This window comes from Physeter macrocephalus, chromosome 17, assembly GCF_002837175.3.
Source record: "Physeter macrocephalus isolate SW-GA chromosome 17, ASM283717v5, whole genome shotgun sequence".
NCBI classification, from domain to species: domain Eukaryota; kingdom Metazoa; phylum Chordata; class Mammalia; order Artiodactyla; family Physeteridae; genus Physeter; species Physeter macrocephalus.
Window position 1 is genome coordinate 44,979,686 of NC_041230.1, and position 27,556 is coordinate 45,007,241.

General features: G+C 39.0%; 1 protein-coding gene across 5 annotated transcripts in view; it reads left to right on the forward strand.

Moving 5' to 3' along the window:
- CNTNAP4 (contactin associated protein family member 4) overlaps positions 1 to 27,556 on the forward strand; it is a 287,771-nt gene that overhangs the window by 13,762 nt on the left and 246,453 nt on the right. For 4 of the 5 annotated variants that reach the window (XM_024124937.2, XM_024124939.1, XM_024124940.1 and 1 more), the window contains exon 2: positions 27,116 to 27,226. In XM_024124937.2, the coding sequence (XP_023980705.1) occupies positions 27,116 to 27,226 (111 nt within the window). Of the gene's footprint in view, positions 1 to 22,272; positions 22,283 to 27,115; positions 27,227 to 27,556 lie in introns of those variants that run through there. The other variant, XM_024124942.1, reaches the window with a different exon arrangement.

Consider the following 27,556-nt stretch of genomic DNA (forward strand, 5'->3'; position numbering starts at 1 on the left):
AAAAAAAAAAAAAAAAAAAAAAAAAAATCACCTCCCCTGAGTATTAGAACCCACACTTGCCTGTTTTCAGGGTTCCCTCCCTGGTGTGATAAATTATAAGGTAATGTGCCTGTTTTCTTCCAAGGATTCTATCACTTGTATTTTATCAACAAGCTCTTCCTTACGAGTTGAAGTAAAGTATCAAACATCACCCAGTGTATATATAAGTGTAAATTTTTCTCCTCTGAGTTCCACCGACAACCCCCTACCCTTGCTCACTGATACCCAAGGACCTATCCATTCTGTCTAAATTCCTTCTTTGAGTCGATAGTTCCAGGAATAGGTTCTAAGGGGCTGGAACAGCTCAAAGCACAAAGAAAAACCAGCTCCTTTCTGCAAGATTGCAACAGTGCCAGACCAAGGCACTCTTCAATTTTGTTTCTTGCCTCTGTGAAACCCCTCTCCTTCCCCATGTTCAGGGATACGCTCCCTTTGGGTGCTGTATTAGTCTGCTAGGGTTGTCATAACAAAATGGCACACACTAGGTGGCTTAAACAACAGAAATTTATTTTCTCAAATTTCTAGAGGCTGGAAATGAAAGATCAAGGTGCCAGCTGGGTTGATACCTGGTGACACCTCGCTTCCTGGCTTGTAGATGGCCACCTTCTCACTGTGTCCTCACATGGCCTTTCCTCTGTGTGTGATCAGAGGTCTCTGGTGTGTCTCTTCCTCTTCTTATAAGGCCACCAGCCCTATTCCATTAGGGCCCCACCCTTATGCTCTCATTCAACCTTAATTACCTCCTGAAAGGCCCTATTTCCAAACGCAGTCACATGGTGGGTTAAGACTTCAATGTATAAATTTGGGGGAGGGGTGGGGTGGTGTACATAATTCAGTCCATAGTAAATGCTCTCCCTGTTTCAACTGCCTGAATAAAATGTATCTTCTCTTGGTATTTGAGACAGATATTGCTCTGACCTATTGAAACCGGTCAAGTGAGTGAAGTCATCTTACAAGTTGTTTTAAGCTGTCTTCCCATGGACCCCTTCCTCAGTGGCGTTGCTGGGATCACGCGCAGTGAGCTCCTCCGCTAACCCCCATTGCCTGGTTGCCGCAGGCCCTAGCACTCCCTGACTCTTCTCTCTTCCCTTTTATCTGGGCCTGGTGCTCTCTAACTGCCTCTGCCGGAGAGTTTCTTACATCCCGCTATCCCCCTCCAAATTCTTTTCTCCTTTATGTTACCGAGCTCCAGTTGTGTTGTGATTTTCTCCCTGTGTTTCTCCTGTCCCCTTCCCAAAAGTTGATTTTGCAGTTTGTTTCCTCTGGCACTTTTCCACTTCTAATCTGTAAAAACCCAGAGCACACAGATTCTCCCTTTATTCCCTGGGTCAAGCCAAAACCAACCAAACACAACATAGGTAAAACAAATGAACAATCATCATTCTCCTAACTTCTTTAAATTCAATTTAAAATTTGTCTAATTTAAAATTTGTAGAATGCCCTCCTAGTATTGGGAACTGGGACAGACGTTCTCCATACATTGTTTCACTCAATCTTAATGTAGCATCTGTTCACACCAGTGTTTTCTCTTATGCGTGCTTTTCCATCATCTCCAGTGCATTTCTCTTGTGGCTAAATATTCTTTGTCTTTTTAAATGGTTCTTCGTAACTTATCAAGTGGATATGCTCTTATTTAAACGTTAGGAACCAATTGGTTGTTCACTGATTTATTTTTAAAGTTTCTCAGTCTACCAGTGTCTGTTTCTAGTATATGGCTATCTTAAGATTCCTGTAATTCTCTAAGATCACAGGATCTTGAGCCATTTACACATGTCAGTGTCATGAAGTGTTCAATGTCTTTACCCCACTTTAGTGAAAACCTAAATTTATTTTGGAAGGAGAAATTTAACACGATAACTGTCTACACCCTTCCCTTTCCTGCTTAAGAATTTATAACACTTAAAGATGGTTCTGTGTCTCTTCCGGTGGTATCATTTGTCCAAACATGAATCAGAGGTGGTGGGTAGAGATTGCCACACTTGACAGATCGCAGAAGCACATCTGTCACCCTCCAGGAAACCTGCTCACTCATCCATTGGTCTTGTCAGTTACACACACAGCCGTCTTGTCTCTACAGCCCTCAACAGCATCACCAATCATCCTTACACGTGTGTCTCTCAGGAGCTTGGTGCCCGTGGCCTCTGATGGGCGGCTGCAAGTGCAGCTTTTCAGTTGTAACCGTGAGCCTAGTGTCTTCTCCAGAAGGCATGAGTCACTGTTTATGGGAAGAACCTCTTAACTGCCGTATCACTCCTCCCTTGGTACTGATTTTGATTTCCTTCTGGCGTCTTCCGGTTTTGTCTTCCTTTTAAAAAAAATGATAATTTCTTCCATCGTTTTGAGAAAAATTTCAACATCTCAACAAAACAGATTAGTATTCCTCCCTACTTTTATTCCCTCCTTAACCAGGAAAAGCAACCTATATTTAATGAAGATCACAGTGAAAAAGAAAAACTTCAGATTTACAATTTTGAATGAGAACTCTTGTTTCCACAGCTAAACCAGGACCAATACCCCTTGAGCCATTCTCCCAGAGTGGATATGATTCTGTGAAATATCTGATATGCCTTTGAATGGTTCATTAATCCCAGTCTCTTTCTGAAAAAGAAAAATATCAGAGACATTCAGAGCACTTTGTGTCTCACTCTTTCTTTGACTACTGACCCCTATTCATCTAGCTCAGCTGTCTTTAATATTTCCTCGTTACTCTGCACAAGCAATACACTACACCTTAAAAACTTGCTCTATCGAAAAAATCAATGAGATCACCATTTCAGTATTATTATTTTTAAAATTTATTTATTTTATTTATTTATTTTTGGCTGCATCGGGTCTGCATTGCTGCACGTGGGCTATTTCTAGTTGTGGCGAGCGGGGGCTACTCTTTGTTGCAGTGCGTGGGTTTCTCCTTGCAGTGGCTTCTCTTGTTGCAGAGCACGGGCTCGAGGCACGTGGGCTTCAGTAGTTGTGTCACGAGGGCTCAGTAGTTGTGGCTCGTGGGCTCTAGAGCGCAGGCTCAGTAGTTGTGACGCACAGACTTAGTTGCTCCGCGGCATGTGGGATCTTCCCGGACCAGGGCTCGAACCCGTGTCCGCTGCATTGGCAGGCAGATTCTTAACCACTGCACCACCAGGGAAGTCTTCAATATTATCTTTGATATAACAATATCCATGAGCTTTCTAGTTCTAGGTATAACAATATTGAATGCTTTCTAGTTTTCTTTCTATCTTCCCAATCACACGAGGAAAAAATATTAAGGGAAAACGATTTCCTAGGGCATTAATTAATTGGTTCTGAAATGAATTTCTTCTTAATTTGTACAATCCACTTTTTTAGGTGGACTTCTGTGACTCTGCATTTAAGGCAACCTTTCACAAAGTATATCTTCACAGTTTTATGTCTATATGCTTGGAACTAATTGGATGTTGTTGAAAATAAATGTATTTAATTTCACCTGCTAGGCAAATACGAGGTGAAATACCGCAAGCAAATGGCTAATCTGAGAGTTGAAATTTATTGCGTCTTCTCGAATGTGCTGTTTTTATTTTTTTTAATTAAAAGATACAGTTGATGCCCAGAACTGAATGTAGCATTTTTAGCAGAGTGGCTGGAACTGAAGGTTGTGATCAGTCTTTACTCTTTATGTTCAACAAGACTTTCTTTTTTTTTTTTTAATTCATTAATTAAATTTATTTACTACACATAGAGCTAATTCAAGTAATCTCCTTCTTCAACAAGAATTTCTTAAGCCTTACATTCTTCTAAAAGTAAGAGATATAAACAGAGTAAGTACCTATCTGTCTAACAGTTGCCATTGCAGGGGTTCTGCTTATTTTCTAAGTGAGCTTCCAGTGTGGTGCACGGCAAAAGAAATATCAGAGTTACCCTGGAGTTTCTATATTTTGGCGGGTGAGTGTGGTAGGTAAAGAAATTATCCATCCATCTACTCAACTGCTAAAACGACACGTGAGTTTTTTTCCTAGTCAGGCTAGTGGGGTAAAATCATAAATCCCTGCCACTCAGGGACCCCAAACCATTTGGGGAAGACAGAAAGACATGCCTTAAAGTAATGCGAATGAAAAGCAGGCTGTGATACACACTTCCCTTCAATCTAGATTCCTGATGTAATGCCATTCTGCATTTATTTGGTAACCTATATGTCTCCTCTCATTTCCTTTAAAAATCAGCATATGACCAGTAATATTACTAGAGTTGATATGAGTTATTATATTTTTCACTGACTATGAGTTTGGAAATTTATCCCCATGAATTATACCGGGTGAGTATGTTCCATATTAAATGAACCGTATAATTGCACTCATTGGGACTCTGGTTATTTTTCAGTTGGCACTGATGATTTAGAGAATTATACCTAAGAAAGAAAGAAGAAATACTAACTACGAATATTACAAAAATTCTTAGTGAAATAATGCTTACATTGCCTGGATGTATTTGGTTTCATACAAACGATTACTTTTCACTGGGTGGGGTGATTGTTCATTCAATCTATTAAAGTGTTCCTTACTCATAATTTTTGAAGCTTCTTGGGCTTTTACCTTACTCTGCTCATTTTATTCATTTATTCACTCAGCAAATATTTAGTAAGCCTCTACAGTGTGCTACCTATCATTACACATGTCTGCAGCATCAGTGGTTCTGAAACGTTACAATGGTCAGAATCGGCAACTTCTTGCTAACAATTGAGAATGGAAGTTTTGACTCCCAGATACATAAAGGCTTTTGAGATCATATTTTATGCCTAAGGTTTTTATTTTCTTACAGGAAAATGTACAGTACTATTCAGGGTGCTTATAGGGTGGTTAGTTCTAGTACACGCAATGTGCTCAGTTGCTGTTTTGGCTAACTTAACTAGCCCACCCTGGGCTTAAAGCTCAACATTGCCACTTTCTAGTTCTGTAGCAAAGCACAGCAGTGTGATTGCCGTGATGAGAGAGAGGAATACAAGGCTTCTGGGCTGGTTATAGGCAGAACGCCAGAGAAAGCGATTTCTTGGACAAAGAGAAGAGCCAGGAGGGGGAAGTAGGGGGAAACACATTCCAGTTCGAAGGAGCCTCACGAAGCGTGGAGCATTGGAAGGCACTGTAAGTCGTCCAGAAGGACTGGCTGAAAGCGAGGACTGGCAGCAGAGAAAACTAAAGAAATAGTCAGGAAGCATCCCAGGTCATGAGTCTTATATATAAAGCAAAGACCTAAGTATTGTGCTTCCCTGGTGGCGCAGTGGTTGGGAGTCCGCCTGCCGATGCAGCGGACACGGGTTCGCGCCCCGGTCCGGGAAGATCCCACATGCCGCGGAGCGGCTGGGCCCGTGAGCCATGGCCGCTGAGCCTGCGCGTCCGGAGCCTGGGCTCCGCAACGGGAGAGGCCACAAGAGTGGGGGAGGCCCGCGTGCCGCAAAAAAAAAAAAAAAAAAAGACCTAAGTATTGATATTCTCTAGGGGATCGAAGTGTTATATGTACACGTGTGTGACATAGATTAGATCTGTCTTTTGTAAAGTTAAAACTCTTGGCAATATGAAGGAAGGAATGATGAGGGAAGGGGAATAGAGTCTGTCTTGGGAACACAGAATCCGATATTTAGCGAGTGCATTAATTCCTGTAAGAAGTAACAAGAGCTATAAATTGAGACAGTGACAGTGGAGACAGACTTGTTCCATGTGAACATGTAAGACTGACAGAATGTCATGATTGAATGTAGAGAGACGTGAGATGGAGGAATAGTCTATTCCAGTTATTGGCTTTTACTTTTGCTTTATTATAACTGTGTTTATATTCCAAAAAGTGTAATATGCTTTTTGTATGTAGCTGCTTTCTTTCTGAATAAGGAATTTTAATTCATTTATATTTGTTTCCGTTTATTTTTTTTTTCATTCTCTTCCCCATTCTGTTTACAAAGGATCATGTTTGAATTTTTTGAGATTGTGTGTGGGATGTATAATGCAATATTTTACAAAGATCCATGCCATGGTGATATACTGAGTAAAACCTGTCTGAAATAAGGCTCACACAGAGTACTTTCTGGCATCGCATGTTGTTACATTTTAATGACATCCCTTATTTTTGGCAGGAATAGGAATATGACCTGAATTGAAGGTTTTGTGGACTGTTCTTCCCATCACTGATAACTATGTTTTCCTGTCTCCCACTCAAATATCTACCCCCACCCCACCCAGATGTCTTAGAAAGTAGAGATTCAGTGCTTGCTCCTTCTGACAAAAGGTTGAATTCCTTTAGTTGGGTTGTTTAAAGGCTTCAGGACAAATACAGTCTGGGTTGAAGTATCTGTCACTTGATGTGTAAAAAGAAGACCTAGACAAAATAGAAAAGCAAAAGTTGATTAAAATTTTACAACTTGCTCTTCAATGTAATTGAACAGACATTTACCAAGTGGCTTCCATGTTGAAGCATGTGCTAGAAAACAGGTACATGAAGATGTATAGACTCTGCTCTCAAAATGGAAGAGAGAAAGAGAGAAGGAGAGAGGAGAGAGAGAAATGGTACTAATTGTACCATTTTTGGAAATGCCTCATAATTTCAAATCCACTTCTTTTGCTATATCTAAGGATTCAGAAGCTATAGATGAATGCTATAGAATACTGACCATCTTTGATATCTCAAGCATTGAGAAAAGCTAAGGTAATTGCCCCTCTAGAGAGCTTTAATTTGCCAGTGTGTTTTACAGGGTTACACAATCTTGTGAGATTTAAAAATCTGTGGCAGGAAACATTTGAGGCTTACAGTTGCTCTCCAGTGGCAACTGTTACATTTTTAAAATATGCCCCTGGACACATCTAGCTATGAAGAAAAACCCAGAAGGTTTTTACTCAACAGAGTTGTAAAGAAATAACCTTTTCTAATTTATAAGTGAACTCAGAAGATTTATGAAAAATAAGAAGAAAAGCTCTTTTTTAAAAAATATTTTAGTATTTTGAACATCAGAATTTCAAGTACAACAAAATCAGCAACTGGTCTTTAACAAGCTATTTAAATTGATGATAACCATTTAGCTAACTCATCTTGACCACTTAACATTTCAGCATTTGTAATACACTGTTATTTAATTTAACTTTTGCTGAAAGCCAGCAAACATACATTCAAAATTCTATTAGATAGGAATGTGCCCTACCCATATTAGTGCTCTACATTGCAAAGAACTTGAGGTATTAAATGAATTATAATAAATCATGATTATTTATATTTTACTCAACCACAGTAACATATTTCATTTATTATGTTGCACCTTTAAAAAATAAAAAGGGACCTGTTCTTCCAGGTGTGCATGCATATCATGAGTTATTTCACAGTGGAAATTAAATCCTTAGCACTGAAGAATGAGATAGTGATTTTACAGGAAAATCTTGATTTCAATCTATCACTTAAACTTCTCCCAAGTTAATTGAAATATATATTCTCAGGCTATGAAATAATTGGTTTTTATTCCTTAAATTTGTCAAACTTTACTAAACAAAAAGAAGCTGAGAAATTTATGACAGAGAGATAGATAGATAGACAGACAATGGATAATATTTTACTCTGCTAATGGTTATATGTAATCCTCCAGCATGCTGTTTTCATATCCCTTTACCCAAAGACTCCAAATAACTTGCCACTTCTGATTTTGTTAGGCATTTGCAACATACAAAAAAAGTCTGTTTTAATATTTCTTTAAAAAATATTATTCATACTACAAGACCTGATACATCAGATACTAACCTAGAAGCCAGAAATCATGTCTGTCCTCTTTAGATCAAATGTGTTATCTTTTCCTGATAACCCACAGTCAGAGACCCTTCAAGACACTTTTATTTCTCTGCTACCTTCACCCATCTCTTCGAGTGGTCACAAATTACTCGTTCTTCCTTCTTCAGCATCTCTGTATCCACCCTTTTCCTTTCGTTTTACTGTCACAGCCAGAAAGGTGGAGGCTTTTCAACTACACTTTGGGGCTGAGCATTTAGATGGGGACAAGAAACGTGTGAACACAGAATTTCAATGTGTTGTTTTACTTTCTGTGCAAGAGGCTTATACAGGGTGCCAGGAGGACAAGGAGGACAGTTGAGCCCAAGGAGGTCAGCTAATGGCTCCTTGTATAGAGGCTGTTCCAAGCTGACGGTCTCAGCAGTGGCACAGAGCATTGGAACCCGAATAGAACCGCTAGTTTAATCACACTGTAATAGCGGAGTTTAACCAAAATGTAATCATCGAAATGTAATAGTCCTATAGTGTTCATAAGAAGGATTGATGGGATGGGGGCAAGCAGAGTTGAAAATGAATTTAGAACGAACGCTCCAGGTTTTATGCGTGGCAATTAGATTATTTACATTACCCCATTCAAACGTGTGTGGGAGTAGGAAGGGAGCCAGGGCTGGGAAGCACCAGAGCTTCAGTTCTAATGCCCAACCAAGTGGAGAAATTCATTAGAATCTGAAATTAAGGCAGAAAACCAGTAAGTGGAGTGACCACATCCTGGAATTAATGAGGTGGCTGTAGCCCTTTGCTCTCCAAGGGCCCAGTTCTCTGCAGGGATATTGGCCAACTGGCTTGTAAACCATCTCCAGGATCACACTCCCATCAATGGGGACATTATCTGATATGCAGACCCTCAGGCTTTCTCTTATCAAGCAAAGGAGTGTTCGTGGTGGGCTTTTAATACTGATTATGGATTGGGGAGGAGTATGTAGGGCAGAAATGATAGTCATGTGAAGTTTGTACTATACTGATTCATCCTTCCTGACTGTGACTCAGTGTTCTCTAGAACATGGTAGAGATTTTTAATTTCAATTTTTACAGTGTTTTATCTTCAAAAAATTAAATTAGCCAATACGTTGAAGGTGACATCTGTCATATCAAAGATGCATTTAGGACTTCCCTGGGGTACAGTGGTTAAGAATCTGCCTGCCAATGCAGAGGGCACGGGTTTGAGCCCTGGTCCTGGAAGATCCCACATGCCGCGGAGCAACTAAGCCTGTGCGCCACAACTACTGAGCCTCTGCTCTAGAGCCCGCGAGCCACAACTACTGAGCCCACGTGCCACATCTACTGAAGCCCGCACTCCTAGAGCTCGTGCTCCGCAACAAGAGAAGCCACCGCAGTGAGAAACCCGCGCACAGCAACAGAGTAGCCCCCGCTCGCCGCAACTAGAGAAAAGCCTGGCAAGCAGCAACGCAGACCCAATGCAGTCATAAGTAAATAAATAATAAATAAATTTGTATATATATATATATATATATATATATATATATATATAAAGATGCATTTAAAGAACTCTCACTATGGAAAGTATGTTCCATTGTTGTCTACTGTATAGACAACTTTGCCTCTCCAACATCATGTCCAATTAGGATACTGTACACAAGGTACTTGCTCAAATAACTTTAAAAGTTCAGGCAATAAAGTGGGAGAGTTGTGCTGGTAGTAATAATATAGTCTTTAAAGTAAAGATGTTGAATAGAGGAAAAAAAAGCCCAAAGTCTTCAACAAGAAATTTACATTCTCTGATCTTCAATTCCCAATCTAGAAAATGGAGATAATATCTTCCTTACAAGTTTGTTGTAAGGATTTAACGCGGCTAAGGCATAGTGTGCAATACTGGAACTATTATTGTTGTTAGCACTCTTCTCTAGAGGCCTCCAGTTAAGATATCCTTGGTACAGTGGCATGGATCAGTTCATCCTATTAATGCCTTAGTTGCTACATGTAAAGTCACTTTGCAGTAGATTAGATGCAGTGACATGTCAGGGAAGTACCTGAGTGATGGGTCAAGGAGAGGACGTCTTTTATATTGGAGTGGTGATGGTGTGAACAGGTAACAAATACTTGGTCAACTCAACAGCATTTTGTAGGAATTAACATGAAAATGATAACTTATTCACATGAAAACAAAGTAGAAACTATACACCATTCTTTCTAATTCCAGAGAAGTGAGAGTAGAAGTATACAAAAAATTAGCATTAAAAAAGAGAAAAATTTTGAATGAGACTCTTGGGTTTTGTCTTTTATTATGGGAATGATCAGTTTTTTTTTTCTATTGGAGTATAGTTGCTTTACAATGTTGTGTTAGTTTCTGCTGTAGGGAATAATGGGTTTTGAAGCATGGTAGTCTTGAAAAGCAACATGACATATGGCCACTTGTAATACCATCGTCATATTAAAAGCTCTAAGGATTATTTTAAGCTAATTATTTTAAGAGCTAAAGTTGAATGACAAAGATTCAAAGGTTTTTTTAAGAAGTTGTGTTTTGAGGCCAAAAGTAAATCATGGTGGGATATGCAAAAATTGAAATGTGTTTTCCATTTTAAAATAATTTATGATCTAATTCAAGACATAGTACATATATCTAAGATAAAATTAACTATTTAAAAAGTGGTATTTGCAAATAATATGTACACTCATAAACATTAAAAGACCACGAGGTAAATGAGTTACCAGTATTTGGTTTAGTTACAAAGGAATGTTATCAGGATGTTGGCAGGGTTACAATAATTTTAAAAAGAGATGAAGGATGCATCCTATGGTCTCATCTAAGGCTTGGAGTCCTCTCCAAACTCCCATGCTTATTAGCAGAATTACCTTGCAGCTGAGGCCCTCAATTTCATGCTTGCTGTCAGTTTGGAGCTGTTCTCAGCTCCTAGAGACCACTATATGGTAAGAAACACATGACAGTTTTCTTCTACAAGAGCAGTGGGAACAATTTTACTCATGCTTCACGTCCTCTCCGACTTCTTTGTGTCTCTGACCTTTAAGACTCTTTGAAGGGCTTCCCCGATTAGGTCATGCCCACCCAGGATAATCTCACCTTTGAGTAACTTAAAGTTAATGAAATTAGAGTTCTTAATTAATTACACCTGCAAAATCTCTTCTGCTTTATAATGTAATCTAATCACAGGAGTGACATCCTATCACATTCATAGGTTTTGCCTGCACTCAAGGGGAGGAGGTTATACAAAGTTCTACAAGGGGCTGGAATCCTGGGGCCATCTTAAAACTCTGACTACTGAGTGGCTTGCCCTCCTGGCTATGGGGCCCGTGCTATGATGCTACCTATGTTTAAGGAGATCAGAGGCTGGAAACATCCAAGTGTCCTTGAAAAGTGGTGGTTCTCTGGTGGGAGTGTGGCCTTGTTGGAAAGGGGGTTGTTCCAGAACTCAGAACTGGTATCAGCCTGTTGTCCCATTGAGCTAACTTATACCTGCTTAGCCAGCTTTTAACTAAGTTGTCAAAAACAGAGTGGAAATCAATCCCAGAGGCCAGCCAAGCTCATCCCTTGTTCAATTATGACATCAAACACAATGATCTTAGCCAATGAACCGGAAATATCCTCCATCTAACTTCATGTTATAACTCAGAGAAGCTTATTGTTTCTAGTTAACTTGCCCCCCACTCCCCTGTCCCTTAGTTAGAAATAGCTGTTTATTAGATAGCTTTGTGGACTCACCTATTAAAATGCATTTATCTGCAGAAAAATTTCTTATGACTATGAAGGACTTGAGCCTTCATCTTAAGTGTGATATTTTGAGATACAAATAACAACTCTCAGAATAATTTGGTAATAAAATGGAGTATTTGTTCAGAAATGTCAAAATATCATCTAATATGACTAGAATAGGAACTGAAGTGAGGCTTACCCAATTTTCCCTCCAGGAATCAAAGTCTAAAACATGGAAATTTCAGGTTGCAAATAATCAGTTAATGGAAATATCACATACTTAGGAGGTCATCGTTGCTGTGACTTCACGCACATGTGAAGTAGCTGGGCACAGCCTGAATGCTCTGAACATTCTAACTACATCATCAAAGGTGTCTAAATGAAGAGATGCCTGTGTCCTCTGAATCCTTTCCACTTTCCTTATGAATCATGGCCGCTCAATTTTTGCATCATTTGCAGTCTTAAATTCTATTTTTCTGGAGTAAATGAAGCAAGTAACTCTAAAATTCAAGAGATATAAAGAAAAATATGGCCTTTTGGAACATTAAAAATTATTCCTCAGTAGAAAACAGTGCATCCCAAGGACATTTAACTTCCTTTTCAGGTTAATAATTCTGTGCCACTTTTTTTTAGAGAGAAAGTAACAATGTGATTGGGCATGTTAAACGCTGCCCTCTCTTGCTTTCCCCTTCTCGAGGGTTAATTCTTATAATAAGATTTTTGTAAGAGATATCTAGCTAAATTTTATCCAGTTCCAACTCTTGAAATGTTTGAATTTATAATAATTACTTAAGGTAGCAATCACAGGCACTCACACAATACCATATACCAGGTACTAGAATTCTTTATATGCTGACTCATTTAATTCTCAGAAAGCCCTGCTTACCTTAGTACTATCATTATCCTCATTTAGAGATGGGGGAAGGCCGTTTAAATAAAGTGCCTGAGGTCATTCAGTAAATGGCAGAGGCAGGACTCAAGCTCCTGGAGTATGGCTGCGAAGCTGTACTTGTAATCACTATGCTATGCTATATTCTGGCTTCTGGGTGAGATGACATGTAACTTATGATGCTGACCCTCCAGACACTTTCATCCCAGCAAGTGGAGATCCAGATCACCTGAGAGGTGTTGTCATAGAAGCCCGTTGAGGTCAAGGAGGGACCTTCCTGAGGGATGGGACTGGTGGTTCAGGAGGGGTTTCATAGAGAATCAGGAAATACAGCTGAGACTTGGAGAAGAAGCAGGTGCTCAAAATGAAGAGAAGAACCTCTTTCAGCTTTGTGCATTGAGGAGAGGATTGGGATAATCTTCCAGGTGACTTTGGGAATGATATAGTCTTGTTGCTCTGAAATTATAGTCACACATGTGGATTCCATTGTTAACCCTAATGGCTTACTCAAAATAGAAAGTCTCATCATTAAAACAGTATGTGTGTCACTAAATCAGACTCAAAACTATCAATACTTTTTAATAATCACTGGGCAATGATTTGAATCTGAAAAAAATTTTATTTTTTGATTCTACACCTACAGTTTGGTAATTGTGGTAGGTAGAGCAATGGCCTTCCAGGGGTGTCCACAGGCTAATCCCTGGAATCTTTGAATGTTACAACGGGGCTGGCAAAGGGACTTTGCAGATGTGATTAGATTAAGGCTCTTGAGATGGGGATTTTATCCTGGATTATCCAGATGGGCCCAAGTGTAATCACAAGAATACGTGAAAGAGGGTAGCAGGAGAGTCAGAAAGAAGATATGATGGTGGAAGCAGAGATCAGAGGGCTGTGCATGAGGCAATCGGCCTCTACAAGCTGGAAAAGGGAAGGAAACGGACTCTCCCCTAGAGTTTCACAAGGAATATCACCATGCTGACACCTTGATTTTAGCCCAGTGAAACTAATTCTGGACTTCTGACATCCAGAACTGTAAGATAATACATTTGTGTTGCTTTAAGACACTAAATTTGTGGTCATTTGTTTCAGCAGCAACAGCAAACTAATACAGCAGCCATTTACATCCTCTGCCGCTCTTCCTGGGCTGTGAAAAACAAGCAGTTGTCTGTAGTAATTCATTCAAGAACAGTATGGAGGTTCCTTAAAAAACTAAAAATAGAATTACCATATGATCCAGCAATCCCACTACTGGGCATATACCCAGAGAAAACCATAATTCAAAAAGACACATGCACCCCAGTGTTCACTGCAGCACTATTTACAATAGCCAGGACATGGAAGCAACCTAAATGTACATTGACAGATGAACGGATAAAGAAGATGTGGTACATATGTACAATGGACTTTTACTCAGCCATAAAAAGGAACGAAATTGGGTCATTTGTAGAGACGTGGATGGATCTAGAGACTGTCATACAGAGTGAAGTAAGTCAGAAAGAGAAAAACAAATACCGTACATTAACGCATATATATGTGGAACCTAGAAAAATGGTACAGATGAACCGGTTTGCAGGGCAGAAATTGAGACACAGATGTAGAGAACAAACACGTGGACACCAAGGGGGGAAAGCGGCTGGGGGGTGGGGGTGGTGGTGTGATGAATTGGGCGATTGGGATTGACATGTATACACTAATATGTATAAAACGGATGACTAATTACGACTTGCTGTATAAAAAAAAAATAAAATAAAATTCAAAAATTTAAAAAAAGAGCTTTTTAAAAAATAAATTTATTTATATATTTATTTTTGGCTGCATTGGGTGTTGCGGGCTTTCTCTAGTTGCGGCGAGCGGGGGCTACCCTTTGTTGTGGTGCGCGGGCTTCTCGTTGCGGTGGCTTCTCTTGTTGCAGAGCATGGGCTCAGTAGTTGTGGCTCGCGGGCTCTAGAGCACAGGCTCAGTAGTTGTGGAGCACGGGCTTAGTTGCTCCACGGCATGTGGGATCTTCCCGGACCAGGGCTCGAACCCGTGTCCCCTGCATTGGTAGGCGGATTCTTAACCACTGCACCACCAGGGAAGCCCCCACTCAAGAGTTTTTACATGAACCTATTAAAAAGAAAGAAAAAAAAAACAGAAGAAAAGCTCTTTATTCTATACATTTAAACCTATTTTCTTCTAAAGACACACCTTCATTACCATTTGACTTTAGTTGTTCTATCATAGATTTAAAGGAATGTTAATCTGTGTTGTTTGCAATAAATGGAGGAGGATTCACATAAACTCCTATACCTGAGCTCACACTGTATGCATGTCACAATCTGTGTATGAGCAAATGTAGACAGAATGTCCTTGGATTCATTTATATGTGGTACTTTCTATGGCTTTCATCTTTTTTCTTGCTTGACTGTATGTTGTGTGTTTGGACTGTCAACAGCATAAACCTCATGTTTGGTGAACATCATTTTTACTTGTATTATTATTTTTTGTAACTATCCATTTCTAACCTTACATGAGAATTTTCTTTAGACTGGCCTTCCTCTTCCTTAATTCGAAGGATATTTTATTTTATCCAAGTTACACACCTATTAATGTTCTAAACCTCTCCCCACCTCTGCTCCACAAAAATCCAAAATTTATGAGAGGCCCCTTTATAGCTCTGTTTTAAACATCGTACATTCTACAGTTTATTATTTGAATGATTTTGAGTTTTATACCTACTTAAAGCTTCTCTCTTTAAGTCTTTTTTAGTCAAAAGTCAGTTCTGAAATTTAGATTTGGTCATAAAAGGAATGAATTTGAAATATGGTTACAAGTCTTAAATCTACTCATTGTAATAGGGAAGAACTTTTTGTACTCTATGACAACCTAATCACTAAAGGGATGTTGCCTGTAAGCTTAAATTATACATAATGGCCCATCTCTGGGAACCCTGCCTCCCAGTTAATGAGCATTAAGCTAAAATACTTTTGTTTAGCTCACAGGAAACATCTTGACCAGGCCCACCTGTGAAGGACAGCAGGGAGGAAGAAATGAACACATCCCTTCAGAGAGTGACCAGAACCAGAAAATGTTTGACTTTACTCCCTCCCCTTTTAGTATAAAAGAAGCCTGAATTCTAAATCAGGAAAGATGGTTCTTTGGGGCATGAGTCCACCAACCTCTTGGTCTGCCCGCTTTCCAAATAAAGTTGTTATTCCTTGGCCCAACAACTTGTCTCTTGATTTATTGGCCTGTCGTGCAGCGAGAAGTAGGAGCTTAGACTCGGTAACATCATCATGGTGTCACATGTGGTCATTTATCTGTCAGTAAAGGCTTGTGTTGTGTACAGATTCCTAGAACTCTGATCCTGTCTTTACTTTTAAATGACTTCTTCTACCCCTTCACCTTTGGTTGGTTTTGTTTGGTGGACTTGTAGGTCTCTTTGTCTTAATATCTGGACTTTAAATAGTTGCTATTAAACCTCTAAAATCAATCAGCCCATGTGGGATCTTCCCGGACCAGGGCTCGAACCCGTGTCCCCTGCATTGGTAGGCGGATTCTTAACCACTGCACCACCAGGGAAGCCCCCACTCAAGAGTTTTTACATGAACCTATTAAAAAGAAAGAAAAAAAAAACAGAAGAAAAGCTCTTTATTCTATACATTTAAACCTATTTTCTTCTAAAGACACACCTTCATTACCATTTGACTTTAGTTGTTCTATCATAGATTTAAAGGAATGTTAATCTGTGTTGTTTGCAATAAATGGAGGAGGATTCACATAAACTCCTATACCTGAGCTCACACTGTATGCATGTCACAATCTGTGTATGAGCAAATGTAGACAGAATGTCCTTGGATTCATTTATATGTGGTACTTTCTATGGCTTTCATCTTTTTTCTTGCTTGACTGTATGTTGTGTGTTTGGACTGTCAACAGCATAAACCTCATGTTTGGTGAACATCATTTTTACTTGTATTATTATTTTTTGTAACTATCCATTTCTAACCTTACATGAGAATTTTCTTTAGACTGGCCTTCCTCTTCCTTAATTCGAAGGATATTTTATTTTATCCAAGTTACACACCTATTAATGTTCTAAACCTCTCCCCACCTCTGCTCCACAAAAATCCAAAATTTATGAGAGGCCCCTTTATAGCTCTGTTTTAAACATCGTACATTCTACAGTTTATTATTTGAATGATTTTGAGTTTTATACCTACTTAAAGCTTCTCTCTTTAAGTCTTTTTTAGTCAAAAGTCAGTTCTGAAATTTAGATTTGGTCATAAAAGGAATGAATTTGAAATATGGTTACAAGTCTTAAATCTACTCATTGTAATAGGGAAGAACTTTTTGTACTCTATTACAACCTAATCACTAAAGGGATGTTGCCTGTAAGCTTAAATTATACATAATGGCCCATCTCTGGGAACCCTGCCTCCCAGTTAATGAGCATTAAGCTAAAATACTTTTGTTTAGCTCACAGGAAACATCTTGACCAGGCCCACCTGTGAAGGACAGCAGGGAGGAAGAAATGAACACATCCCTTCAGAGAGTGACCAGAACCAGAAAATGTTTGACTTTACTCCCTCCCCTTTTAGTATAAAAGAAGCCTGAATTCTAAATCAGGAAAGATGGTTCTTTGGGGCATGAGTCCACCAACCTCTTGGTCTGCCCGCTTTCCAAATAAAGTTGTTATTCCTTGGCCCAACAACTTGTCTCTTGATTTATTGGCCTGTCGTGCAGCGAGAAGTAGGAGCTTAGACTCGGTAACATCATCATGGTGTCACATGTGGTCATTTATCTGTCAGTAAAGGCTTGTGTTGTGTACAGATTCCTAGAACTCTGATCCTGTCTTTACTTTTAAATGACTTCTTCCACCCCTTCACCTTTGGTTGGTTTTGTTTGGTGGACTTGTAGGTCTCTTTGTCTTAATATCTGGACTTTAAATAGTTGCTATTAAACCTCTAAAATCAATCAGCCTCTGGCTGTGCTGTCATTAAAAGTTAACTGCCCTCCCATTAATCCATTAATTGTGAAGATTAATTGGGAAAGCTATTCAAACCAAGGCTATAACTTGGGTATGTAAGCCAGTGTTTGCCTCCAAGTGAAACCTTATCCCATTAACATCAGAGTATTTATACACACACACACACACACACACACACACACACACACATATATGTATATATGTGTGTGTGTGTGTGTGTATATGTAATTCACCCATGGCTTATGTAGGAGAAAATGCATAGAGATTTATAGGCTGCTGCCAAAATGAATTCTTGACAACTAGAAAATCATCTTTGTCTTTGACTCAGCTCTAGAAAAAATACTGATAAATATTTACTTGTGTTGCAGCAATATATTTTGAATTGCAGCAATATGTTGTTTTTTAGATTTAAGCCACTGATTGACAAAGTTAGAAGCTCATGTTTGTCTTATGTCTAAAACTAGTCTCCTCAGTGAATGTTAATTTTCATGTCAGAGTCAAATCACTACTCAAGCTAAGGAGTTTAGCAGTGATCTCTACTCAGTGGTATCTAATTGAGTTGAAATGTTATTTTAGGTAATGATGAGAGAGAAAAATCAGGATAGGCCCATATTTTGTCACCTACTCTTATGAAAAATTATATTTTATTCAAGCCCAGTTGTATCATGACGACTCCTTAAAATTTATTCTTTTTCTTTTTTTTCTCACCAGAATGTCACTATGTGGTAGCTGCCTCCACACACTGTCAGTTGACATAGTTACATAGGGAGAAAGGGATGGGGTGTGTGATACCATAACCATTTCTTCAATCTTTAAATAGCCTCATGAAACAGTATGAAAAGCATAAAGAGATTTGCAAAAGGAACAAATCTCTCAATTGGATAGAAATTAATTTGCAAGTCTATCTTAGTGGTTTCCAAATTACCATGGTCCTGGCTAAACTACACCCCAGACAAAGCAAGTCCGAGTGACCTGGAATAGGGCACAGTCATGGGAAAGTTTTAAACCTCCCTCAAGTGATTGTACTATGTAGCTAGGATGAATTACTATAGGTGCATGTTCCATTAAATGACAGCCTGAGGCTGATCCGTGTATATATTATTTTATCAGGAGGCTGATGCTACTTTTCAAACATAACCTGGGTCTTCTACAAATTCTTAGGATGGCCTTCTGTGGCTTTTCTTTGATGTGCTGAGTGAATGCTTAGGGTGGTTACAACTGTGAGGATGAGCCTGCAGAGTTGGGAAGAGCTCGTTGATGTGGAAATCAAGGAAGGCCACCCAAATGAGAACAAACACAGGGAGTCAGCCGCCATCGCTTGTGTTTGGCAGAGACTCAAAGGCAGGCAGGGGGCAAGGGAAAGCTTTATAGTGAAAAGACAAAAAAAGAGAGAAGGCATCAGGTATGCCTTGATTGGAAGCTGTTGCCAGGGGGAAGCTGTAGACAGGGTCACCAGAAGCAGGCCATCCTATGTGATGGATTAGGTGTGCGTATTTGGGTTCTTCTGTATTTAGCAGAGATTTATCCATTCCTAAATTGGAAGCAGGGGCACAAATTAGAGAAGCTGCAAGATATTTACCAAGTACTGGCTGTATGGGGCCAATTGCTACAAGGGATTATCGTTAGGCTTCCTGTGGTGGCTACCGAGGACAGCAGGTTGGTTCCTGGGCTGGTTGCTGCACGTTATGGGTCAGAAGTTCTGTTTTTGTGTGTAGTGTGGCCATTGTCCATTTGTATGTTCAGTCTCTCATTGGGCAGAAGTGGTCATCAGGGACTGGATCCTGTGTCATGCCAGGGCAGGAAGAAGCGACTCCTCTTGGAATCCTAAAACTGGACCTGAATAATCTGTAGAACTAACTCAGATTTGGCTTATGGTTAAAGAACAATATTGTTTTCTCACTTTGGGGATGAAATCTTGCCTTGTACACAATATTTCTGATCTATGTTAGCCTAATTCCACACTTTTCCTAAATTAGTCCATGATTTTTAATTTCAACTGGATGACAATTTCAATAATATAGATCAGAATAAAACATTTTCTCTAAGGAAACAGATTTCTTGAAGGGAAGGTCGTTCCTTAATCCTGCATTGTCAGTGGAATATTTGGGTTAGGTCTAAATAGTAAACTGTTTTCTGAAAAGACTGAGATTCCAATGTTACCAAAGCTCCCTGTCAAAAGTCCCACTCCTGCTTCTCGTATATGGGAATTTTTGAAGATTTTTAAGCATGTTTCCTATCTATCCTATCCTGTCCTGTCCTATCCTTCTTCAATGAGTATTCCCGTGGGAAATATGATACATTAGCAGGTACGCAACTGATTTTGGTGGGTTTTCCAAATAACAGAGAAGGTTGTTTTACTCAGTGGCAACTAAGCTGAATGTTACTGAAAATTAGCCCTACTTTTGGTCAGCTATATTTTAGATTACCAGTACCTGTTTCAACAATGTAGTGGCTCCGAACAACAGCTGTGTGTCTTTGGGTAAATCGTGTAACCACTGTGTCCCTTTCTCCTCAATTGTACAATGGAGTTAATAGTAGCAAATAGTATAAGGTATTTGTCAGGATTTAACACATGTAAAGCACTGAGAACATAAGCAGCCAATAATATGGACTAATGTACTAATATCTTAGTACAGGTAGTATTGCACAGAGATTAAGAAAATGGAATTACTTTTATTAAAAACGGAACAGCTGTTACTTATAAGAATTATGAATTAAATCCCTTTGTAAAATAAAATTAAATTACTTTTGATCAAGCTATATTAAAATACTTTCAATATAGCTTGCATCTTTATTTGTAAGAGGCTATTGAGTTTTTTCATATACACAATTCGCCAGAGGTCTAATTTATCATTCTTTTTAATGACAATGGTAAGTTCTTCTCTCACAGTGAGGAGTAAATGATGTCTTTTCTGAAGTATTGATTTGAAAGCTGTAGATTTGTGTCTCTTTCTGCATGTGTGTGCACATGCACATACACACGAAAGTGTCTCAACAGAAATCAGGTAATTTTTTTCCCCTGGAATATGTATATTCTAACATAATTCATTAAAACTCTTTACATGAAATCAAAAAAGACTGAAAATACTAAAAAATTACCCCCCAAATTTGTAATTACAAAAAAGACAGAACTATAGTTTCACATTTCCGACTGTATTATCAAGTTTAATGTGGAAATTCTGACTATGAAAAGTTGTATAAAAAGTAATATATATAATTTTGGAAAAGCATAGAGTAGTAAGAGTGATGTTCATTTCTTCCTCAGAAAGAATTAACTAATTAACCAAACATGCCTTGCTACCCTTTTGACTTGTACAAGCTTTCCCCCTGATGACTGTGCTTATGAATTTCACTGGTGACTGAAGTCTTTCATACTCTCCTGTGACCCTTGTACCTAGAATGTGCTTTTTTTTCTCCCGGTCAACTTCCCTTCTTCACCAAGGTTGTCAAGCTCTACCCAATCCCCACCACGTTCGGCTGCGAGCGAGTTGCGGCAGCGCAGTTCAACCGCAGCACCTGAAACAAGGGAGCGGTGGGAGCTGAGTCCCAGCATGCAATGCGGCAGCCTAAGGCCCGGGGCGAAGCGGTTCTGGCGCCGTTTCCCGCTGTAAGGGAAAGCGGGATGCAGGCCAGGGCTCTCTTGCTGGGAGGTAGACAGCCGTATCCATCCCGTGTGCAGGTGGTGGGAGTTGCAATAAGCAGCACGGGGGGCCAGGAAAGCCTCAGTCTCCCAGGTGCCCATCCTGAAAGTTGGAGAGGCAGCAGAGAATTTCCACCGGGCCCCTGCAGTTTAGGAACCTTCCTTCTTAGGGTCAAGAGGCAGCGAGAGGGAAGCGGGGAGCTAGGACCTCCACGCCGACGCAAAGCGAGAGCTGAACAGAACCAGAGCCAGCGGTACGCATGTGCCACTGATGCGCCGGAAGCTGGAGAGAGATGAGCAGGCTACAGTGCCGGGAGAGAACTGAAGGTGTGGTGAGGTGAGGTGAGGTGAGGGCCACAGCCTGAGCTGCTCATCTGTTTAGGGTGCGGCACGGGGGCTGCAGCCGTCCAGGGTCCAGGGCCAGCGTTCCCACTCCACAGTTGGCCCAGGTTCTCCCTGTTCAGCAGCTTCTGTGGTGGGCAGTCCTCTGGAGACTTGCAGGGGTGGGTGCAGAGGTGTCAGTACTTGCACGCTATATATTTACATACGTAAATACGTAAATTACATATACCCCTGCGCCACCGTCTGCCTGTCTTCCTTCTCCCATTCCCCGCTAAGCCCCAGCACTTGTAGTGGTCTCGCCTGGAGACAAGAGGGAGAAGGACAGAGGCTCTGCCATATCCCACTGCCTCCTTGGACCCTAGAGGTACTGAGACAGGGTGCTTTCGGGAAGGAGAGGAGCCTTTGGGGGGGCCATCCCCGGGGCCTAGCATGTCCCACCCCACCTCTTGTTTCTGGACCCTCCTCCCCTTTGGGTGTGTGAGTGTGTTCTAATTTTCTTTATGGAAAAATGGACCAAAAAGCAAAAATAATGGAGAGAGCGAGGTATTTGCAATAAACTAGCCCTATGTGGCCAAAAAAAAAAAAATGTATTCGTATTATATGAAATATATTTATATATGTATGTATAACATCATACGTATTGTTATTGCATTTTCATGCATATAATATGTATATAGAAATATGTTCAGACATATTTATATAAGGTTACCATGTAAGTATATGCCATCACTTAAACTTATGGTATGATGGCCAACTTAGCATTTATACAAGGGTCAGCTTGTGTATATGTGTATATATATATATATATATATACACACGTATACATTATACATATGTATGTTGTAATATATGTATGTTATAACACATATGCACATGCCTGTACACATATGTAGTATAATTGTATATATAATTAATATGTATTATAATTGTATATATGATTACATATTTATATGTATAATTGTATATGTAATATATGTATAACATATGTATAACACAGTATAGTATAACTGTATATTGTATAACTATACTGTGTTATACATATATTATACATATATATGATTATACACATTATACATATATAAGTACAAATATTGTACATATACATATAGTATGTATATAATACATTATACTATTATATAAATATATGTATAGTATATACATATAGTATATGTGTAGTATATACATATAATATAGTGTATATTTACATATATACTGGTCCCTTGGTGAAGGGACCAGGATAGTATGATGATCTGATATAGTACTTAATTAAAAAATACAATTATGTTTTGAGCTGAAATAATATATTATTTCAGCTTTGAAAAGCTCCTTCCTTAAATGCCTGTATATTTATACACTCTGAATGATGATTATATGCACTCTGAAAAGCTGTAAAGTAGAACTAACAATCACTGAAATTTGAGAGGAAGTTGAGCGTTCTAGCTGGGGGATTAGTCCAGGAGAAAACTAGTTCATTGGGCTGCTTTTACCAGAGTGTAAGGTAGGGTTTCTCAATGGCTGCACTGTTGACATTTGGGCCTGGATAGTTTTTGGTTGTGTGGTGCCACCCTGGGCACTGTAAGGTGTTTAGCAGAATCCTTGGCCTCCACCCACTAGATTCCAGTAGTACCCCCAAGTTGTGATGACGAAAGTGTCTCCAGATATTGCTAAATGTTCCCTGGGAGGGGGAGGGAAATCACCCCCGGTTATAGTTCTCAGCTTTGCAAGACCAGAACCTGCATTTTACTGCTTTAACTGGTACAGTCAGAGAAAACTGGTTTTCTGGAATGAAATTCACAGGAGACTGATTCTTTTTTTAAAATTAATTAATTAATTGTTGGCTGCATTGAATCTTTGTTGCTGCGCATGGGCTTTCTCTAGTTGTGGTGAACGCGGGGAGGGGGGCTCTACTCTTCATTACGGTGCACGGGCTTCTCATTGCGGTGGCTTCTCTTGTTGGGAGCACGGGCTCTAGGCGCGCGGGCTTCGGTAGTTGTGGCTCGCGGGCTTAGTTGCTCCGTGGCATGTGGGATCTTCCCAGACCAGGGCTCGAACCCGTGTCCCCTGCATTGGCAGGCGGACGCGCAACCACTGCGCCACCAGGGAAGTTCCAGGAGACTGATTTTTTTTTTTTTTTTTTTTTTTCTGTGGTATGCGGTCCTCCCTCTGCTGCGGCCTCTCCGCCCCAGGAGACTGATTTTTAATCCAGAATACAATTTCATTAATGTCTAGAGGGAAATATCCGTTTTACTCACTCCAGACTCGTTATTGCTGAGATCCCCCTCCCCTGGTGCTAAGACTATTGCAGATCAAATTGGTAATAAACAAATAGCTTGGCAAACCTGGAATTGGAGTGTGTACCTTCTTGAGAGGTATTTTATTCATGTCATTATGGTGTCTGATGAAGTTCCTGTACTCCAAACCTAAAGAAATAGTGATTATAATCATGGTGTTCTTACTTACTAGATTCTGGACCCCAACTCACTTTATAAACATCATGGTCCCATCACAATGAGATGAGCAAATTAACCAAACTCTGTGACTCAATTTTACCTCATCTGTAAAATAATATCAGTACCTCAAAGAGGAGTGGTAAAGATTGGTAACTACGTGTTGAATGGCTGTAAGTTCTTAGCAGAGAGTGCTCACTGAATGTGTGTTCACTATTATTAGTTCTTTGTAAGAATAACTTTAGAATATTCTGCTGCTAAATAAACATACCACAGATTGGGGGGAAATGTATATACTCATGTAACCACCACTCAGACCTACAGCTAGAACTTTACCAAGCACCAGAAGCCCCCATCTGTCCTCTCCTCACCCCTGTCCCCTGCCGATCTCTTTCCCGTATCACATGTCCCTCTTCTCACAAATGGAATAAGCGCCCCTTCTCTTAGATTAATCCCATTCTTTTTAAGCTAAAAATAAAACAGTATTGAGTCTCAATTTATAGTGGCAAAAACAAATGTGCAATAAATATATGCCCTCTAGAGTGATTGCACTGGAGAGGCATTTTACATCTGAAACATTGATTTGAATCTGCATAATTGATTGTGAATTGCAGTTAAACAGCCTTGTTGGGTCACACTTATACCTGAATACTCATAATGATTCAAAAATGATTATAGTTTTGGTAGACACACACCCACAAATGCACACACCCCCCAATATAGATAATGTGCTCATTTGTGCATGCTAACACACACATCATAGCTTCCACAGCATACTAAAGCATTTTGGTTGTTGCTTGTGATTGGGTGTAATCAGAATTTCCTTCAACACTTCATGGATTGTTATGTCTTTTTATGTCTACACTTCTTAACACTTGAATTACAACTAGATTGAGTGTCAGTACTTAAGCCAGTCAATAGATATGCAAGAACTGTGGGCCAGTTATCAAGTCTTTTTTAAGAGCTAGCTAAAGCAGGGGTCCCCAACCCCCAGGCCACAGGCTGATAGCAGTCCGTGGTCTGTTAGGAACCAGGCTGCACAGCAGGAGGTGAGCTGCAGGCAAACGAGTGTAGCTTCATCTGTATTTACAGCCGCTCCCCATCACTCGCATTGCCACCTGAGCTCCACCTCCTGTCAGCATTATGGTGAATTGTATAATTATTTCATTATATATTACAATGTAATAATAATAGAAATAAAGTGCACAGTAAACGTGATGCGCTTGAATCAACCTGAAACCATCCTCCCACATCTGTGGAAAAATTGTCTTCCATGAAACTGGTCCCTGGTGCCAAAAAGTTTGGGGACCACTGAGCTAAAGAGTTTAAGATGTGAAAGAAGAAAAAGGGGACTTTAAATGAAAATGAGACAATCTTAAAAAATAAAATGCTACCTTTAGCAAATTCTTTTGAAAGACAATCAAATGTTAAGTTGGTAAATTTTTACTTACCACTTATACTTTAAACCTTTAACTTTAAGAAAAAGTACATATTTCAAATGGCAGGACTGCAGAAAAATATTGTAGTTTGAATTTTTAAGCAGTAAAACTGATAGTGACTATTTTATAAAAAACCTATGTTCAAGAATCATAGGCTTCATAAAATTTCAGATGAATCTATATAATTCCTAGATTTATTTAAAATGTTTATTGTTAATTTAAAAATTGGGACAGTAATCCTGCATGATTTTTAATTACCAACATATGTTAAATCCTAAATATAAGAGAAATATTTTCTGATTAGAGCAAAAATGGCAACAACTTAATAATTGCATAAAATGAAAATCTGAAGATTGCATGAAATGAAGAATTAGCTGAATAAAATAAGCACGTATAGATATCATGGTCAACATGAGACTGTTCTTACACTTTTCCTCACTCTTTGTGCCTTAGTTTTTATTGGATATGTGATATACATAATAAGATAGATAAGACATGTATATACTTTCATATATATCCTTACATACCTATTCATATACACATACAGGTATGTGTATGTATACACACACATGCACACACACACACTGCCTTCCTTTAGAAGTAACCACTATCCTGAATTCTAAGCTTTTCATTTCTTTGTTTTTTTAAATAGTTTTTTTTCCTAGTCACATGTGTCCCTAAATAATGTATTACTTAGCTTTGCTTGTTTTTAAGATTCTCAGAACTATCAACATATATTATATGGTCTTCTATAACTTTTTTCATTAAATATTTTTTCTAAGATCCACCCTTTTTATTTTATTTTATTTATTTTTTGGTGTGTGTTGCTGTAGTTCTTTTTCCTGCTGTATGTTATTTCATTGTGAAAAGTACTATGATTTATTGATCTCCTCTTTGATCAGTAAATGTTCGGATTGTTAATCAATTTTTGCTATCATGAACATTGTTGCTAGAAATTGCACACATCTCCCTGTGCACAAATACAAGAGTTTCTCTAGGTTAATGCTTCTCAACTTCTTTTCTGATGGCACACAATAAATACTAGTATTTGTATAACACCCAGAAGGCAAAGCTTCTTGAGACCAGCAGTTTATCATAGGGAGGCTCTGCCCAGGAGGAAATACATATCAATGGACCATGGGGTACAGAAGTTCAAATATGCAAGCTGATGACAAATTGTTTTTTAAAACTAGGTGCTCGCATTTACACTCCCACTAGCAGGATGTTGGAGTTTCTCTTGGCCCACATTATCCAGACCATCTGGTGTTGTCAGACTTATTAAATCTTGCTGGTCTGCTGTTTGTAAAATAGTATCTAATTGTAGTGTTAATTTACACTTTGAGTTTGATCATCATTTAATAGCGGTTCTGTGCTGTGAACTCTCTGGTCTAGCCTTATGTCATTTTCTTCTAGGGTGTTTTCTAACTGATTTAAAAGGAGTTTTTGTTTCTCCTTATTTTTTTTTTTCCCTTAATTTGCAATACTAATTGTAAACTGTTTGGGGAGTACTTTCTCCATGTTGTGATGTTTCTCTTTACATCACATGTCTTTTGTCAACCCTAAATTCTTAGTTTTAATCTAGTTAAGTTTATAATTCTTTCCTAATATACATTTATTTATGTAAATCAGGAATACTGATTAGGTATTTTTGTTTCTTGTTTAAGTAAACCGTTTCTACCTCAAGATACTATTTTGTAATTTCTACGAAGTTTTCCTTCTCCATTTCCATATGCTCTTGTCTTTAAATTCTTTTTCTCTTATTGAACTTACACTATATATAAGCAGTGGGCATATTGTTAGAGATCCTAGATTTATTGTTTTGTTTTGTTGTATTTGTTTTATCTGTTGAATCCAAGTAAGCTGTCAGCACATTACTAACCTGAATGTGGAATTTTTCCTTTTGGCAGATGATTGTGATGACCCTCTGGTGTCTGCCTTGTCTCAGGCATCATTCAGCAGTTCATCCGAGCTCTCTAGCAGCCATGGTCCTGGATTTGCAAGGCTAAATCGAAGAGATGGTAAGTCTGCTTTTTCTGCTCTGATTGGTTCATGACGAATCTCATTCATCTTCCATTCTCATTTAGTAAAATCATTGTAAGTGATATATTGTAAATAAGCAAATGGCAGAAACTGATGGGATGTACATGACATTTAGGCTTGGCTCTAGAATGGCAAAGGGATGCACCTGATCCAAGATCTTGTATCATCATCTTAGCGCCCAAAGAATTGAATTCCCTAAATCTGGTGATTTTTTTAATGTATCTTATAAAATAAACTTTTCTTTAGAATTTTTTTATTTTCATTTTTTAATTAAAATATAGTTGTACTATATAATTTTAGTTTTAGGT